Source organism: Fukomys damarensis, unplaced genomic scaffold (genome assembly GCF_012274545.1).
Source record: "Fukomys damarensis isolate Sample0158 unplaced genomic scaffold, DMR_v1.0_HiC HiC_scaffold_6, whole genome shotgun sequence".
Lineage (NCBI taxonomy): Eukaryota > Metazoa > Chordata > Mammalia > Rodentia > Bathyergidae > Fukomys > Fukomys damarensis.
The window spans coordinates 40,725,102-40,743,793 of NW_022900918.1; the positions used below are offsets into that span (position 1 = coordinate 40,725,102).

Here is an 18,692-nt window from a genome sequence, read left to right on the forward strand (position 1 = left end):
TAATGCTGCTGCACTGTAAGGTCTGATGTGAATTTCAAACCAAAGCAACAGCCGATGGTGTTACACCAACAAATCTGAAGAGTTAAACAAAGATGGAAAATACTAGAAAAAGCGTAATTTAGGAAAGTGCCTCAAGACCAAAAAGGAAGCCCAGAGAGTCCTATAGGTACTCAAGACTTCCATTTCCGACAGAGGGGTTTAGGGACACAAGGACTAATCCCACCACACCAAGAACCTAGCAACCTGTGAAAATGTCTGCTGGTAAATTTATACACAGAGTGTGGAGCAGCAAGACCCCTGTGTGGAGTAGGAGTGTAAATCAAACAATCATTTTGAAAAAAACTGGGGCCACCCAAGCTCTGTGATGACTTCTCCTCCCAGGTTCTGACCCATTCCATCCTGTGTGTACGTTCTATAAACAGTGCATATTGATATTAAACACTGATATCCGCACTGGTACTTCAAAGCTAGATAAATGACTGCAAACAGCTTGAATATCCACCAAGGCGAAGGTGCATAAGTTGTGACTTATCTGAACAGTGCACTTCTGGGTAGCCAAGAAAATGAGTAAACTGGTTAAACTCAGCTTGGAGGATTCTTGGACTCGCACTGATGAAAAGTCAGAGAGGAATCTGTAAGCTGGAATTTGTCAGCAGAGTAGGTATACTTCCAAATGTATTTGCTAAGCATGGAAAGAAAGATAATAATGTCCCAGCATTCCTGATAGTCAACTCTGGGAAATTGGGAGGGGCAGTTGGAGATGCATCACAGATACTCAATTTCAGTACGCTGAGGTTAGTTATTGCTCTTTCATATATGTAAGTATGCATGTAAGTGTGTATGGAACAACCTAGAGCAGCTGGAAAGGTATGAATTATCTCCTTCCGGTCCTCAGGAGCTGCCCGCTCATTTCCGTGGGGTTCTGTTGGAAAGCGCACCTTGCTGAGACATTCCCAGGGTCAGCCAGCAGGGGGTTCGGTAGGAGCACTGTACCGTGCTGATCCTCATGCCAAGTCGGTCGGCTCCTTGAGGCCACCGCTGCCCACTGCTTGAGGGGCCCTCAGGTTGGGCGTCCGCTTCCTCTGTCCATTCTCTTTGTGTTGCAGACAAACCTGGTGAAGCTCCTTTTGATCCATCAGGCAAACCCAAAGCTCGTGAACCGAAATGAAGAGAAGCCATCAGGTAGGCGAGGGGCATGCAGGGCCCCGGACAGGTCCTGCCTTCTTCCATCTCTAGCTAAGGCACGGGTTTCTGTGGAACTGGGGAAAAGTGTGATTGCACCCACACCCCCACCTGTGGAAGGCTGTCAGGGCACAGACAACCCTGTGGGCCACTGTGCTGCGTCCTTCCATTCCGCTTTTCCTGCTCTAACTTCATTCGGGGCACACACGTAGAAACGCACTTTTCTGTTACCTCACCAGTTTCTTCTCTTCGCACGTATGCGCTTATTCCTCAGGGTACTTTTCAACAGCAATAGTGCTCTGTTTTCTGCGCAGGTATTTAGATTATAGGAAATAGAGGCTAACAGTCTCACAGTAAGGTAGAACTCTGAAACCTGGACTTGAGGTCACTTATTCACTAAAAAGTAGTTTTGAAACTTTCCATAATTATCCCTGCTTTTTCCTGTGTTCATGTTCTACTTAATAACATAGATGCCACGTTGGTTTCATAGCTTTAAAATTTAGTAACAAAATTTTTCGTAGTTGATTCTACAATGTTAAAGGCAGAAGAATTTTGAATAAAGAGTCTAGTATAAGTCACACCAGAATGTAAAGATGTTTAAAAGAAGTTATTGATCTGAGTAACTGAATAAATTATTTATTTATTACATCTCTGGGTCTCTGCCAACCCTAAAAGGCCTTATTCTTAGATGTTATCATTCTGTTAGTGCTAGGAGTAAAATTATTTCATAAATCTCTAGTTCAAGCCAAGATGCAGGAATTTGCTCTACTTTTTGTTTTGTAGGTATTAAATGAGATTGTTCAGTGCTTATTAAAATTCTCTGCTAAAATGAGGTGAATAACAAGAAGAACTGGAATAGATAACTTGTCTCAGGCTTTAGATTCAGGCTATTGCTAGTGATGTCTGGTTATCATGACATTGGCCACTGAACACTGATTGTGCCTTGTAGTAAACATTAAAAAGGCGAAAGAACATTGCAGCTTTTTAAAAATGTGCACGTTGGCATCCTCTGCTAACTCTAGTTCCACTGGGGCCGTGGTGTCAGCTTCTTGTCCTGCACTCGTACTGGACAGGGGAGGACATCAGGGACCCTGGCGCACAGGGACCCCCCTTCTTTCCTCTTCCGAGCCACTGCCAAGGGTCCACAACCAATGCCAATGACGGTTGACCTTCTTGGGGCCCAGGGAGGGAACAGACTTCTGATGTCCATCAGCCCTGGTCACCTTAGCCAGTCCAGCACTTTCTTCTGCCATCCAGACCCACGGTACCGGGACCCTCAGGGACCCTTGGGGCATATTTCTTAATTAAATAAAGGTATTTCTGACACACACAAGGAGAACTGATACGGTGAGAGATGTCAGGGGACTCCCAGAAATCCTAGCATCTCACCAGTGAGCAAGGAGCACGGACAGGAAACAGGGTAGTGCACAAAGTAAGGAACTGGCAGCCATGCGGCAGCTGAGCAAGCGGAAACCATCATCCCTGCTGCATTCTGCTCTCATCCTTTTCCAGCTCCTGAATTTTAGTGTCTTGGGGAAAAAAGTGTTCGAGATGTAACTTTTCTGTGGGCTAGAAGCTCAGCTTCTCAGCACGAGGAAGCGGAGCTCTCTCCCCTCTTCACTTGTGTGGTACCTAATCCGAGGCAAAGGGAGACCGTACCCTGCCGGTCTTGTGGCAGCTACATTACGTGGCCTGGCCCACGAAACCCTGTCACTCACTGTGGACAGGCATAGTCCCGGGAGTTGGTGGCCGCCTCCCGCAGTCGTGGGGCTCATCCTCCAGATGTTACAGTTTCAGTGTTAGATTTGCTAGGAATAAACTTTGGAGCTGTACGTATATTGCTGCCCAGATGTGTACAGACATCATTGCTGAGTTGTCATTTTATAGGACACGTATTAGTCGATGTTTCCGATGGGATGAATAAAGTCGTGGGAAGAGCCTGATGCACTGTTCTGATCACAGAACCTAGTGTCACTTTGCACACACGTCCATCGGGCTGAGTGTTCACAGAGCGCTTCACATCCCAGCCCTAGGAACACAGCTACAAGGGGGAGATCAGCATACGCGCTGGACGAGTCCCCTTCCAAACCGGCCCCTTCACCTGGAACACACTCTCCCTCCTTCCTGCCCCTCCCTGCAGTGGCTCTGGAATCTCCTTTCCCGGTGGTTTACCAGGTGTGACCACAACTATTGTGAGCATTACTGCCGAGCACTGCTTAACAGAAAGGCAGGTTCACAAAAACGTGAAAGTGTTTTCCCATCCACCTCACTCCCTGATCGGGTGAAAGTGAGCGTGAAAGGGAAGCGTTCTGAACCCACTCAGGACATCAAGGCACCAGGACAGTGCAGCTAGAGGCACTGAGGAGAAGGCTCCAGAGCTGCTGCAGGAAGGGGCAGGGACGCTGGGATAAATGTATGTGGTGCAAGGGGGAATAACTTGAGGGGAATTAACGCTAATGTATCTTTTACTGTAATAAAACTGTCATAAATGTAAGCATTCTCTGTATTTTATGATCATACCTTGTATTATTATCATTTTGAGTCAGAGCGAGACACAGGAAAAGTTTTAGTAGGAATGAAATGGCATTAAATCCTTTGAAGCCAATCCTCACCATAATTTTCCATTTTACAAAACACCATCCGGTGAATATGTCCTTATTTTTTTTCATGTGTAATTAAATGTGTCATTGATTTAAGACAAAATAGTCTTTTTAAATGGCCATATTGCAATTTTATCCGCACCATAACCTTTTAATGTGTTGGATTTGCCTCGTGTGCTGATAAATTTCACCCATTTTAGGCATATCTGGGTACTGAAAGTCAAGTGTTCTGGGCTGTCACCCCGCAGTGCCTGACTTTCTCGTTATTTCCTGCAGATGTCGCTGCCTCAGAGTTCATCGAGGAGATGCTGCTGAAGGCCGAGGTGGCGTGGGAAGAGAGGATGAGGGAGCCAGTGTCTGCTCCCTCCTTGGCCCAAGAGAAGCCATATGAAGAGATCCTGCACGAGCTGCCCACGCTTCCCAGCAAGCTGTGAGTGTCCCCTCCTCGCTTGCAGACCGTGGACCCTGCTCCCGGGAGCCAGTCGCATCTGCTCTCCCCTCTCTGGCTGTGGCCCTTTCACGCCCAGAATCAGCCCCCTCTCCACTCACGGAGGTAGAAAACGTGACAGTGCTTTTCGGCACATTCAGCAGAAGTGGTTGTTGATGGTGAACTTAGCATAACTCAGGAAAACCTCCCGATGTTTTAAAGCCCTACTATCCTAGTTGTCTGTTTGGCTTCAGAGGCTGTGACACTAAAGGCAGTACTCAGAACCTTCCTGTACACTTGGCTAAACTGACTGTGAGGTTCCAGAGACTGTTGGCAGCAGGCTTTTCTAAAGCAAGGAGTACAAATACACATTTTTTTCTTTTACATAACACTAATAATTTTTTTCTGGTCTAAACTGTATCCTATGGAAGGATATTTCCTCTGGCTTAAAGATGTCAGATGCTGGGGTGAAAACTGTCATTTTGTTCAAGGTCTGAAGCATCTGTACAAACTGAATGACGGAGCAATAACTCACACCTAATGCACGTTGAATTCACTGTGGGGGATGTGCACTAAACCCAAAACCAGTGCACAGTCTCCTCCCAGAGCTCCTCTCTGCCAGCACAGGTGTGCACGTGTGGCATAGGTGTATAGACACGTGTGGAATGCGCATGACTCTGTATGTCACACACACATATGCGCGTGAAGTGACCAAAGCACACATATCCTTAGGAGTGGACCATAGACACCCTTGCCAGGCTCCATGAGGGGTGTGGGTATGGGCGACTCCATGGCTGATTGCTGCTGTGGGGTGATGGAAAAGTCCTGGACGAAGGCTCTCGTGGTGCTTACACCAGTTTTTGAATATGCTAAAATCCACTAACGTGATGTGAATTTTATATCACGATCGAGGAAATCAATTTGTGAAGAACATTACAGGTCAAAGTTCCTTCTGCTGATGTCTTTTCCGAGAGCGGGGTTGTGAGGAATGGCTTCGTGGGTCTGAGCCTGTTTCCCGTCTGTCTCATGCTTTGGAGTGTTTCAGGACAACAAAAAAGCAGACCACTTAGGTCTTCGGCACCCCAAGGAAATGTTCAGATGGGAAAGACAGAGGCCTACATGACCCACACAGCACAGGGTTCAAGGCCAGGGAGAGTGGCGAGAGGTGAAGAGAAAAGAGAGATATGAGGAACACCAAGGTTATGGCTGGAGGCCGGGACCAGGTGGAGCCACAGCCTGTCGGGTGCTAAGGTCCACCCGAGGTCCAGCACGCTCTTTATTTGTAGTGTAAGACAAACCGGAAGAGGTGGCATGGGAACTGGTGCTATGTGGCCTGGGCTGAAAGTAGCATGGTTGTCTTCGTGATTGGGGCACGTGCAGAAAAGGAACAAGGAAGGATACAAGGTATAACTGTCTCCTGGGGCTGTGCCGTGCAGAGTCTACAGTCTGGGCCACTTACCTAGTCTGTGGAGGACAGGAATCACATGGTAAAGTCCCTCATGAGACAGAAAGCCTTTTCTGCTTGCTGGAGCCCAGCACAGGGCACATTCCTCATGGAAGTATCCCCTCCTCTGGACGAGGATGCTGGTCTCTGCCACCCAGCGTGTGCCTGTGCACCACGTCCCTCGGGGGCAGTTATGCTGCTGCAGTCCCTCCCAGCACCTGCTGCTTCAGCGCCAGCCTCTCTTCTGCTCCCACAGAGCAGCTCTTCTAAATGCACGCCAGACCTGAAGTGGCTCACACGTTTCATAGCCAGCACGGCCCTAGCCACCATTCCCAGGAAAACAGCATCACCTGAGATAGAGACCAGCAAGACCTCTGCAGATTTGTGCAGAAGCTCATGGCAGTGAGCTGTGGCAGCAGTGGCCAGGCTGATTTTACGAGCACTTACCCTGGAAAAGAGCACTGAAATGCAGACCTGACGAAAGCCACTTTGTGATTGGTTTCAGGCTGCTCACCAAGTCTGCTGTTGCTTGCTTTTCTCCCAGTGGGTCTGTTGTGGGGTTTTACAAGCAAAATTAATAAGCATTCCCAATTGTGGATAGTTCCCAAAGTTTCTCAAGTCAGTGTGCTTTGATCTGCAGTGGTAAATCTTCAGCAAACAAGAGAAAGTGGACAACTATAAAACTTTTGTAGAGAGCCCAGCACAATGCTACATGCCTATAATCCCAGCTATTTAGGAGGCTGAAGCTGGAGAATTGAAGTTTGAGCCCAGCTTGAGCAACTGAATGACTTAACATAGTGTTTTCTCAGAATAAAAAAGGGGCTTGGGATGTAGCACAGAACAAGGTCCTGGGTTGAGTCCCTGGTCCAAAAAAATTTAAAAAGTGAAAAACAACAACAACAACAACAACAACAAACCCCAAGCACAAACTTGCAAGTAGGTGAGCAAACATCAGCATGGTCCATGTACATCTGAGGAAAGACCAACAATGCCGCCCACTACTTACATAAAATAGAGCAAGAAGACCCCAAGGATGGGGATTCCAGGGCTTTGCACTGCTACCTGCTGGTGGCATCTTGGAGGCCCAGGGAGCCTGTGGTGTGGATGAAGGAGTAGAGTTTTGCTCCTCGGTCCTGCACTGTGTAGGTGTGGAGAGTGCCTGGCCCAGTGCTGATGACTTTCAGTCAGCCCAGACCTCTCACGTGTCATTAACTGGAAGAACTGCATCCGGCTCCCCCAGGGAAAGCTGTCAGTTCCCCAGGGCAGAGCTAGGCTATGGGACGCCACCCTGAGTGTGTGAAACAGAATTGGCCAGGAGAGACCCAAGACACAGATGCTCCACAGCAAAGCTCTTCCTGGGCATTTTAGAGGTGAGGTGAATACCACATTGGCAGATGGCATGGAAAATATGTGCTAGAGATGAAATGAAAACTTCTGTTACCTGAAGTCATTGGTTCTGGACCCACACTTGCAAAGGCTCTCTTGTGAGCCTACTGTCCATCACTATAACAGGATATCCAAGTGCCTTTAAACTCGCAAAGAGAGGCTCGCGGTCACAGAGGTTCCAATCCATGGCTGGCCCCAACGCTCTGGACTCGTGGCAACCCCATCAGGGCTAGAGGACTTGGCAGAGCAACGCTGCTCACTCCATGGCCAAGAAGCCAAAGAGAGGAAGAGGAAGGGCCGGCTCTCAGGGTCCCCTTCAGGGACACCACCAGAGTGACCTAAAGACCCCTCCTGGGCCTCAGCTCCTAAAGTCTCCACCACCTCCCAGCAGACCCAAACTGGAGACCAAGCCTTTAATACGTGGACTTGAGGAACAGTCAAGATCCAGACTGCAATACTGGGCCCTCCAACTGCTGCTCAGAAAACCCAAGGCACTGTCACCGCCAGGAGGCCCTCAGCCAAGCAGTGCTCAGGTTCTTGTGTCAGCTCAGCTGTCATCCCATTAGGGACGCAGCATCCAGTTTCTTCTTTCTCTTCCTTGTAGGACCACCATTGTGTTTGGAATGGAAAGCACCCACTTAAGTACTTGCAGCCTCAGCCTCTGAAGAGGGCACTGGCCAGAGGCTCCAGCCTTGGGCTGTGCAGACTCCTGTAATGAAACACCCTGAACCTCGCAGATGGTGACTCCTTGCAGTGTGTCTCACGTGGTGGAAGGACGAGCAGCTCCCCAGGCACCTATTCTCAGGGCTTTGATTCCTATTCCTGGGGTTCCACCGTCATGGCTGCCCTGCTCAGACCTGTCACTTTGGCAATTCGGTGTCAGCATGTAAATTTGGGGGCCACATAGTTTCTGACCCTAGTAGCCACTGTACTGGCCACTGAAATGTATGGGTCTGGAGTATAGAGTGGTCAGTTAAGAGTCAAGACACCCAACTCAGTTTGAATTTTCAATGTGAAAACAATGATTTAATATAAGCATATGCCAAAGATGGCACCTTTATTTGCTGTTTCTAACAAAGCCAACTGGGTAGGGCCTCCAGAAGAGGTGCTGTTTTCTTGATTAAAAGGAACAGGTTTACCTAGTTAGCATACTGTTTTTGTCCTTCTGTTCTCTCCCTGCCTGCTGCATGAATGTGCTCTATGGAGCTGGTAAGTGATCCTGCAAGCATAGGATGGGATAACTCTCTCAGAATGGCGGAATGGGAAACTAGAGCCAACCAAAGCCCCGGAAGTTCTACTTGAGAAGGTCACCACCAGCCCAGGTTGCTGCTTCTGGTTCTCTTGTTTTGTGAGAAGAACAAAAATCCAGTTCCTGAAAATCCTGTGCCTGGTTTCCCATTTGTGCAGCCTCACGGAACAGCGGCTGGTATTGGGACTTGGAGCACCTAAGCTGCATGTCCCTTTGAGTACCAGCCTCTCAGGTGTCTTGATCCTTGCTCCATAATCTCAGAATTGCGGACCAGAGAAGTTGTGGTCTTGGTAGTTCAGTGACGCGCTGCATGCTGATGTGTCATTCAGCATGGGCCACGTGTGCCAATGCCCCGTGGTTCCGTAAGATGATGCCATTGTAGACATCTTCATCAGGGTAAGGACTCTGTGACATTCCCGCAGTGACAACCGAACGACACGTTCTCAGAATGTTAAAATGATGTCAGGCTGGACTGTAACTCCCCAGTGTGTTTCAACTCTCCGAAACGGTTTTATGACCCATCTGTCCTTTTAATCCATCACGCTCAGGAGAGAGTTCTCATAGGTGACACGGGCCCTGGTTTGGTCCGAAGTACTTTGTGCCTGCTTGTTTCACATAATCACTAGCAAAGCCCTCTTTCAGACTGGAAGTGTCCCCAACTTACATTTTACTTTTGTTAGAATTTTGGAAGTCTAGCGTAAAATTTCTTTTGTGGTTTCATTTCATGTTACTATTTTGAGAAAATAAATAATGGATAGTTATTTCAGCAATAAAAATGCATGTTTATATATTGCCCTGCAGATTACAAAACATACCTAATACCTTATTTAATATATGTATTTTTCATTTAGTAGTAAGTGCTATAAATTATCCACCCTGTTTGCTAATCAAATATTACAACTGTATTGCTACAATTATGCAGATTATAATTCCAGAGTGTTCACAAAACTGACAATTAATTTCCTAAGACTTCTCATGTGGAAGGGAATTCTGTGGTCTAGTAGTAGAGAGAAAGAAATAGAAGAAGGGCTAGAATAGTACATTTAAGGGGTCATTTCCAGGAAAGCCAACACTGGAAACTTTCAGAAACTCCCTGCATAAAGTGTTTCCATTAAACTTATTTTAATTTAGAGATATTTCAGTCAGCCCAGACCTGTCACGTGTCATTAACTGGAAGGACTGCATCCGGCTCCCCCAGGGAAAGCTGTCATTTCCCCAGGGCAGAGCTAGGCTATGGGACGCCACCCTAAGTGTGTGAAACAGAATTGGCCAGGAGAGACCCAAGACACAGAGATGCTCCACAGCGAAGCTCTTCCTGGGCATTTTAGAGGTGAGGTGAACACTACGTTGGCAGATGGCATGGAAAATATGAGCTAGAGATGAAATGAAAACTTCTGTTACCTGAAGTCACTTAGATTTGATAATTTTAAAATTTCTTTGAAGATATATGTGAAGGACTGATGAGATAAATATAAATTGTCTCAAAAACAATACAAACTCTGTGCAGCCATTTGATATAGAGCTGTATTTGTTTGGTAAACCACTTTGCCAAAGTGGTCTTTAAATTGTAAATTTGTTTTCTGTTATGAAACTAATTCTGGGAGAGTTGAAGTATAGCAATTAATTCAAGTGTCTCCAAGATCTGTCTTACTTAACATTAATAATAAATGGTCTCCAGCAGGTTAATGGAATTCTCTGGAGTACATTGTCTATGTGGTTCTGTCTCCAGGATTGAACACTGAGAGAGATGCGCTCAGTCCTTTCCTCTAAGCACCAAAATATCTGAGTCACGAATGCAGTGTCTTTGCATTTGTTTCCGTTCAATGTTTTTCGTGGTTGTGATTGTCAGCCTAACAATATCTCATTTGTTTTCTGTTATGAAACTAATTCTGGGAGAGTTGAAGTATAGCAATTAATTCAAGTGTCTCCGAGATCTGTCTTACTTAACGTTAATAATAAATGGTCTCCAGCAGGTTAATGGAATTCTCTGGAGTACATTGTCTGTGTGGTTCTGTCTCCAGGACTGAACACTGAGAGAGATGCGCTCAGTCCCTTCCTCTAAGCACCAAAATATCTCAGTCACGAATGCAGTGTCTTTGCATTTGTTTCCGTTCAATGTTTTCCGTGGTTGTGATTGTCAGCCCAACCTATCTCCACAGAGTCAATCTTATTTCATCTCTGCAGTGTTCTAAAATCGCTTTAGTTATAATGAGCAGTGATTGTTGTCAGTCTTAGTTTCATTTTATTATTTTCCTTTTCCCCTTGTCAAAAGTAAAAGCCTGTTTTCTGCAGGCTTGTTCGCTCTACCTGAAACACTGTTTATGTTTATCAGAACGAGGAAGTCTTGGCTATGTCCGGGAGAGCTCAGACATCGTTGTCCGCTGGTGCGCTTCCCTGCCACGTCTCCTCTCCCTGGCCCCCACTTTCATTTCGGCTGTTTCTTCTGCATTATGTCTGTGGAGGCTTTCAGAAAATACCCTATTTCAGTCCTACTTTTTGTGTTTCTCATTGGATAAATTTCTATCACCAATAATTTTGTATAATCAAGGTAAAGTCTCATTGAAGAAAATTTGGGAAATACAGACTATGCCTAGAAGCATGAAAAAACTCACTCACAGAACAGTTGCAGCAGGAAAGGGAAGAAGAGAAGGAAGTCTTTATCAAAGGCTGTGGCGGGACAAGACTATCAGGGGCCCATGAGAAGCGCCACAGGAAGAGGCTGGCCGTGGGCCTTTATCTAGGTGGCCTCCCGTGTCCAACATTCTCCTCCATGCTCACATCTCATAGAGTGGCTCCCAGGTCTCTCCTGAGTCTGGAGACTTGGAAGAGGCTGGGAGAAGGAAATATCTCAAAGAATTCCCACTGACGAGTTTTCTAGAGTTGGTGCTGTAGGAAAACGAAATCAGGGGCCAGGAGTTGGGAGAAGCCAGTCTTAAGTCCTGGGGCACTGAGGAGGATGCTAAGACTCTGGGTTGTTGGTCCACCGTGCTCATGAAATTACCCCTCATTTGGCACATGTTTTTCTTGTCTTTGATGCATTCCTCCTTCATTGAATCTTGTCCTATAAGCATAATTGCATTTTAGTTTTAAAAATGATCTTTGAATAACCTTTTCCATGATCAATAAGTACTCAGTGTGCATCAGAATGGGCATAAAATAGCACATACATCATGCTGTGCTTCCTACAACAGAGTTAACACATGCTGAGTGCTGAGGACAGAGACGGTCCCATGTGAAGCGCCGAGTAACCACTAGGGCATTTCACAGATGGCTCATTCACATAAAAGAAAAAACAGGGAAGACACAATGACCATCCATCTGAGGGGCTCCTGTGTCAAAGCAGTTTAGGCCACACTCCTAGGAACTAAAAATGAGGAACATGAGTCAGGGTGGATAAGAAGAAATAAGAACTCTTTGAAAGTTATCAATTGATTATTATTTACTAGTATTAAGTAGACCTGGATATGAGCTTTTATAATCATTACAAGCATTCACTTTGTATAGTGATCTTTTTCCATTACTTAGTGCTACTGTTAACAGCTGTGTGACAGTCTCCTGTGGACACTGAAGTACAAGCTGTAGAAATCAGGTCAGGGTGATGCTGGCATAAGAACAGAGAGCAACAGCAACTGGCCAGAAATAAACCCAACATGGTCAGTTGTGTCTTCACAAGGGTCCCTGGAACTCAGCAGGGGAAAGGATAGGTATTTCACTAAATGGTGATGGGAAAACTGGGTATCTATGTGCAGGAGATTGAAATCAGGACTTTGACTTATAGCCATACAAAATTTAAATTGAAATGGATAAAAGAAAACTTTGAGGAAAAACTTCGTATCTTTGGTCTTGGTGATAATGTTTTTGGATCTTACACTAGGACGATGTTACACTAAAGAGCTTCTGCATAGCAAAGAAATCCATCATGATCAACATTGGAAGCCAACCTACAGAACTGGTAAAAACAGGTGTGAGCCATATATATGTTCAAGGGTAACATTCCCAACTTGCAAAGAATTCACACGACGCAACAGCAAAAATTCAAATCATCTGATTAGAAATGGGCATTCAACCTAAATAGACAGGCTCCCACAGAAGGCGCACCAGTGGTCAGCCAATAGTTTTATGAGAAAGTGCTCAACACCACTAACCAGCGAATAAGTGCAAATCAAAGGCACAGGCGATATCACCACCCCACCCCACCGCCTGGCATGATGGTTTTTGTCAGAAAGGTAAGCGGTGGTAAATGTGGGTGGGGGTTGAGGAGAGAGCGGCCGTGTAACCTGGGGGTGGGCATGTAAATAGGCACGGGCACTGTGGAAAGCAGGATGGAGGGGCCTCGAAAAGGAGAAGCAGGTCTACCATGTAACCCAGCAGCATGTAGCCGAGAGAGGCGAAGTCAGGACGAAGAGACACCTGTACCTGGTGTTCATGTTGGCATTATGCATGGCAGCCAAGAGAACGAAGCCATCCAAGGTGCAGCCAGCGGCTGGATGGGCAGAGAAATTGAGGCAGATATACACAATGCGGCATTGTTGAGTCACCAAAAAAGTCTTGCTTACACTATGACTGAGCCTGGAAGACACTATGCTAAGTGAAATGTGCCAGACACAGAAGAATAACCCTGCAGGACTTCATGCATGTGGGAAGTCTAGAGAAGCCAAACTCATGGAGCAAGAGTATAGAAGTCGGTGCCAGAGATGGGAAGATGTGGGGCAGTGGTCCAAACTTTGTTAAAGATGGTCAGGTTCCCGGGGTCTGGTGTCCCTGGTGGTCACGCATGCTCTTCAGTGTGGCCGTGGGTGTCAGCATGCGTGTAATCCACCACCATGTTGGACACCTGCAATATATTCAATTTGTATTTAGCAAATAATTAAAAATTCAATTCACACTACATTTAAGAGCCACTAAAACAACTGATAATGGATTCCAGAGGGCACAAATGGTATACAAAAAATAACTCATGGTTATTTTGGTTACAAAGCTATGAAAATTTTGGCAAAAATCGTTGAAGTATAAGTCTTGAAAGGGGATATATTACCTTATATAAATTTGACCTCAATAGCCTTTAAATTTAAAAAAGCAAACAATTGCATTGAGCTCTAATTAGAATCATAATTGGTGCTGTAAACTGCAGGAAGTAATTATGTTTACATATGTTGACTTGATTACATGTGCGTGCATTTCTGCTTGTATGAAAACATTTGGGGAATACATTTTTGCATCCTATAGTAAAGTATTACAATGCCAATTTGACATTTAAATTGTGTTTGTTCTTGATGAACATTATAAAATAATGTCTTTCTTATGGCATTGTACTTTATAGAAGACTAAGATGAACTAGCTTTTATTTATTTTTGCCTAGTTTGAGCTGTGTGCAAGTAACAAATTTCAATCCTTAAACATTTTTCTAGTTCTTATATTACTATTGTTATTTCCACTATAAGCTTAAATATTGCCCATAGTTCTGTATTTTATATCCTCAACGAATCATATTTTAACTGAATACATGATTACACATTTCTTCACTTGTTTTCTATCTGTTTTTTACATTTAAATATCTTGATTATTTCAGTCATGCATTTCAAACGTAGCTTTTAAATCACTCATTGATTTGTCTCTTACAATTAAATATGTAAACATTTTCTTCTGGAGCTTAAATGAATGTGATTTTTTTTTCTTAGAAGCCCAAGTGAATGAATGAAATGTGGTATTAATAGAAAACTTCACAGATTCTATGTTGTTATTTTCTCCTACAGTTTCTAGAAACTGTTATCTGAATAGACCACCACTGTAGCACCCAGCTATCCTGCAGCTTTTGCCTGATATGATCATGTTAGAAGAACACTAATCATGGTACTGATTGTTTCCTGTACCAGCCCCCTGGTGCTACCCATAGCCAAGCAAGACAGCTTGTTGGAAAAGGACACCATGTTCAAAGATGTGACCAAAGGGCAGTGCAGGCAGCAGTCCCCGGACACCACCCCTGAGCGTGCCACGGCGAACGGCTGCAGCAAACCCGAGCAGGTAATCAGTCGCTCACGGCTGCGGTATTCTTCCATGTGCTGTCCCGCTGATGCTCCAGCATGTTTCAGAAGCAAACGTTCACTCAGTCCATTCAGAGAAAAACTGAGGAATGCATGGGTTACCGTTTCGCGTACAGTTCCCATTATTAGAGAGTGCACTGTGCTCATCATGACAAATGTAATTGCTACTGCGTTTTGCACCACTTTGGATTTCACCTCCATGCCAGGAACATAGGCTCATCCAGTTTGTTGTTACTTCTCACACTTTTCCCGTTAAGTCCTTTGTCATTATTTTGCACATCAGGTAGTCTGCTTTTCTGTTTCCCCCAACTATCCAAATGCAGGCCAGAAAAAGAATGAGCCACTGACAGCCATTATACTTAGAAATAAGTAACTATGGTGGCACACTGTGTGTGTGTGTGTGTGTGTGTGTGCACGCGCATGTGCACTCCAAGCATGGAGCACCATGCTGAGGTTAAAAGAGACCACTTTGGAGCTGGCAGGCTGATGAGGTTGGGATAACAGAAGTGAGTGTGTTCTCTTTTTTCATTGCTCAGAAATAAGTGATTTTATAAATTGTGTCTTGTAAATGCCAGTGTAATCTGCATCTTCGAAATGATTTTCTTTCAGGGTCTCTAATTCTGAATATTTTAGTTCAGCTAGAGTTTCTAAACACGGTGCTCTCCAAATTAAATTTTAATTTAATTTAGATTGCTTTAGATACAGAAAACTTTAAAATGTTCTTTTTGTTTTTCGTTCTTATTGACATTGTTTTGAAATACTTCTCTTAATTAGTTTATAAAAATTTGTGGAAACTCTAAAGTTAATTTGATATTCTACAGTTGAGATTTGTCAACATTTAAAAAAAAACACTTTCTGATACAAGTAGAGCCATTGCATGATTTGTAGTGAATTCTTATTTCTGGATTTATTTTATGTTTCCATTGATGTGCCCTTCAGCTCTCACTTATTTGTCTAAGTTCAGCAGAAGTTCAAAGATAATTGTGTATTTAAGGAAAGATAAGCAAATTTGGCTCAGATCTTCCATTAAGGTACTTAGATTTTCACCTCCTGGAGACAAAAATAATTCCAAACAGGCAAGATGATTGTTTTTCAATGTTAACTCAACACAGTATTTTCCGAAAATCTAAAGCATTCTTCAGAAGTGAGAGGACCATCACAGCTTGTCGGCATCACGTGAGGCCCTGGCAGGGCTGCTTTTCTGCTGTTAATGTCAGCGCTTCACCTCGTGTCTTAGACACGGAAACAACCGTGAGGGCGAGGTGGTCATGTGTCCCGTGGAGGGCATGGCAGCGTCCGAGGCCTCGGGCTGCTGCATTTGCCTCAGACCCGCACAGCCTTGGCCAGGAGACATAGGTGGGTCCCTCTGGGTGACGCAGTGCAGGGACCGACTATGCTAGGCTCCCCGCTCCCCGGTCACAGGGGGCCTTGGAGCAGACTTTCTGAAGCTTACAGAGTTCTGAGTCACATTTTACAGAGACATTCATAATGTGGAAAAAAATTTTAATCAAAATATAAACCAATGAGCATCTTTGCTCCCAAAGTTTTGTAGCATGTGAGTCTTCTCAAATGGTGTCTGCAGATGGAGATTCAAGGTTTGAGTCAACGTTTTAAAAACATTTCTGAGAATCAGTGAGAATAGGATTTGCTTTCATAATGCCTCTGAGAAAAGAGAAGTTTTCTTTTGCTGCTTAAAAATACACATTTCCCCTCCTCTCCCCTTATGTTCTGGTCTGCTCCTCTCCACACAAGGTGTGTGTTCAATTGTATTTCCTCAGCCAAGAGAGGGACTAGCAAGCCACAGGGCCTGGCAAGGTCACCAAGAAACACAGCTAAGAAGCAGGAGGAGGGTGGGCCTGTGACAGGGCCATGCATTCAGCAGGGCCGTGTGTGAGCTTCGGGAGGCTCAGATGGAACTTGTCCCGTTGTTGCTCTGTCCTGCTAGGACCAAGGTCACCCAGTGTTGTCATCTAACTTCCTCTTCCCTTCCCGTTGAGCCATGCTTGATTCTGTAGCTTCCCCTACACTGGGATCCCCTGTCCTGCTGCCCTCACCCCCGGGTCAGGCTTCTCTGCTGCCCAATGAGCAAGGAGCTGCTCCCTGGGTGTCTGCTCCATCTCCCAGAGAGAAAAATCATCAGCAGACAAAGCAGACCAGAGCAGTGAACCCAGCAGTGCTGCCAGCAGCCTTCTAGGAGCGGAGGCAAGTGCAGCGGGGGTTACAGTAGTCCTGGAACAAATTTCCTCAGACCTTGAAACATTTCTCAAAGCACTTTCAAGTTTTTCAGTATCTTGTGAATTATGTCCGTTTTATGTTTCAGATTGTTCCTTTTGGACAAATATATATAAAATAATAAAACATAAAGGTCAGTCCTGAGGAGATATGCAGCCCTCTGAAAGCTTTTTTATAGGATACTGGCTTAGACTATCGTATCTGATGGTAGACATTTGTCCTGTGCAGTACTCACCCTACAGTTACAACATAAAACCAGTCAGACAGCTCCCTCCTCCTTGGTGCTCACTGCCTGCGGCCAACATGCCTTTGAGATCTTCATAAAGAATCTGTGCCTGGGACAACCCTGCTTAACGCTGCTGATCAGAGCTTCCTTCTGAGCACTTTGCAGTCCTGGCGTGATTCGGTCAGTGCCAGGAAACCTCCCCTGTTGTGCCCCACTGTTTTGGCATTGCCTTACTATAAACAGGCTGGGCGGGGCGGTCGCACTTGGCTGTCAGCCCCATATTTCTCTTGTCCACACAGCAGCTGTGGCAGTGGGGAGGAGACCCTGTGGGAACAGCAAGGAGAGACCCTGCGTGTCCTCCCAGCCTCCTCAGAGCAAATGCCAACACCTGTCGTTGCCATTGCTTCTTCTGACTGCGGGGGCAGAAAATGGCCCTGGCATCATTAGCGATGTGGTTGTGAGAAGAACTTTACTCTCTTAGTGTAAATCATTTCCGTTGAAGAAAAGCATCTTGCTCTTGATTTTTCTCTGCTTCCAGACTGCTTTGGAATTTCAATAGTTATGCCAGCTTGCTGTATATTTTGGCCATTTTTGCATTGTTCAACGTTACTACAATCATATTATTAATTATATATTCATGCATATGACACAGGCATATTAATATTTGTGCCTAAATAAATATGTACACATACTACATTGTTAGCTTTGAGGCATCCATGAGATGCCTAAATTTTAATTCTTTGGGATAATGTTTGCAAATACATTAGAAAGAAAAGATACTTACATCTACCCGTAAATTGATAATATAGTCTCCTCTCACATATCTCTCTATGTAAGACTTTTGACGATGGGTGTTGCCCTTCTGGAACACGCAGCCTTGCCCATTAGAGAATTTGTCTTTTTTTTTGGTACCAGGGATCGAACTTGGGTCCTTGTGCTCGTGAGGCAAGCAGCGGCACCCCGAGCTAAATCCCTGACCCTTGCGAGTATTTTTCAAGAGCCTTTTTATATGCAAGTCAAGCATTCCAGTCCACGGTGCCCATCAGTTACATTACCCATCAGTGCAGGAACACCCCAGCCTTGTCCAGATTGACCCCAAGTCGGGAACCAGGTGCGGTGTGGCAGCTCAGGGCTGAGTGTCCTGACTGGTCTTTCTCTGGATACCCTGCTTGCCTGAGTCCTAGGCCAGCAGGATCTGACTTCGGGTTCTTCCGACAAGGCAAGTCTGACCACTCCCTCCAGAAGCAAGATGGGGACAGTAATGGTGAAAGACAGGAGTGGGATTTGTTCAGTAGAGAACACAAGGGCAGGGAGGGGGCAGGCATCCTCAGCGCTGTCTCAGGGCTCCCAGGAACACAAGGTTTTATAGGGGCGCAGGGCGAGAAAGAACGACAGCCATCTGGGTCCAACCGTGGTCTGCACCTGTGGTTCTGGGACACTGGGGAAGTCAGCATTGCTTGCCGGAGCACAGTGCAGTGCAGCAGGCCCCTCTGAGAGACCCTGTTTCTGGGAGCAGCCTTGTGTCACAATTGCCTGCCAGCAAGCTCCACGGTTCCTGGCAGGTGTGGGTCTAGGGCGAGGCCTGGTGACATGGAGGCATCACTCCTGGGCCTGCAACAGCTGGCAGCCTCTTGGTGACGAAGCTCTTGCAGGTACTGCGAGTACCCCAGTGACTGGATGGGGAGGGTTGTCCTGTGAGGCAGGGGTGGTAAAGGTCCAAACGTAAGAATTTAGAGAAGATGGGTCCAGACTCATAGGGAGGGAGAACGGGCCTCATCCCCACAGGGCTGTCCCTGTCTCCAGACAGTCCACCACTTCCTAAACGACTGACACGCTCCTGGGCGGCTAAGCAGGAGTCTGACCCAGCATCTAAGGGGATAGAAGGGACAGGTGCACAACAAGGCC

The 18,692-nt window shown here is 45.7% G+C and overlaps 1 protein-coding gene across 1 annotated transcript in view; it reads left to right on the forward strand.

The window, feature by feature from the left end:
* Myo16 (myosin XVI) overlaps positions 1-18,692 on the forward strand; it is a 378,094-nt gene that overhangs the window by 121,819 nt on the left and 237,583 nt on the right. The window contains exons 8-10 of the mRNA XM_010619995.3: positions 1,107-1,182; positions 4,059-4,212; positions 14,162-14,309. Coding sequence (XP_010618297.1) covers positions 1,107-1,182; positions 4,059-4,212; positions 14,162-14,309 — 378 coding nt within the window. The remainder of the gene's footprint in view (positions 1-1,106; positions 1,183-4,058; positions 4,213-14,161; positions 14,310-18,692) is intronic.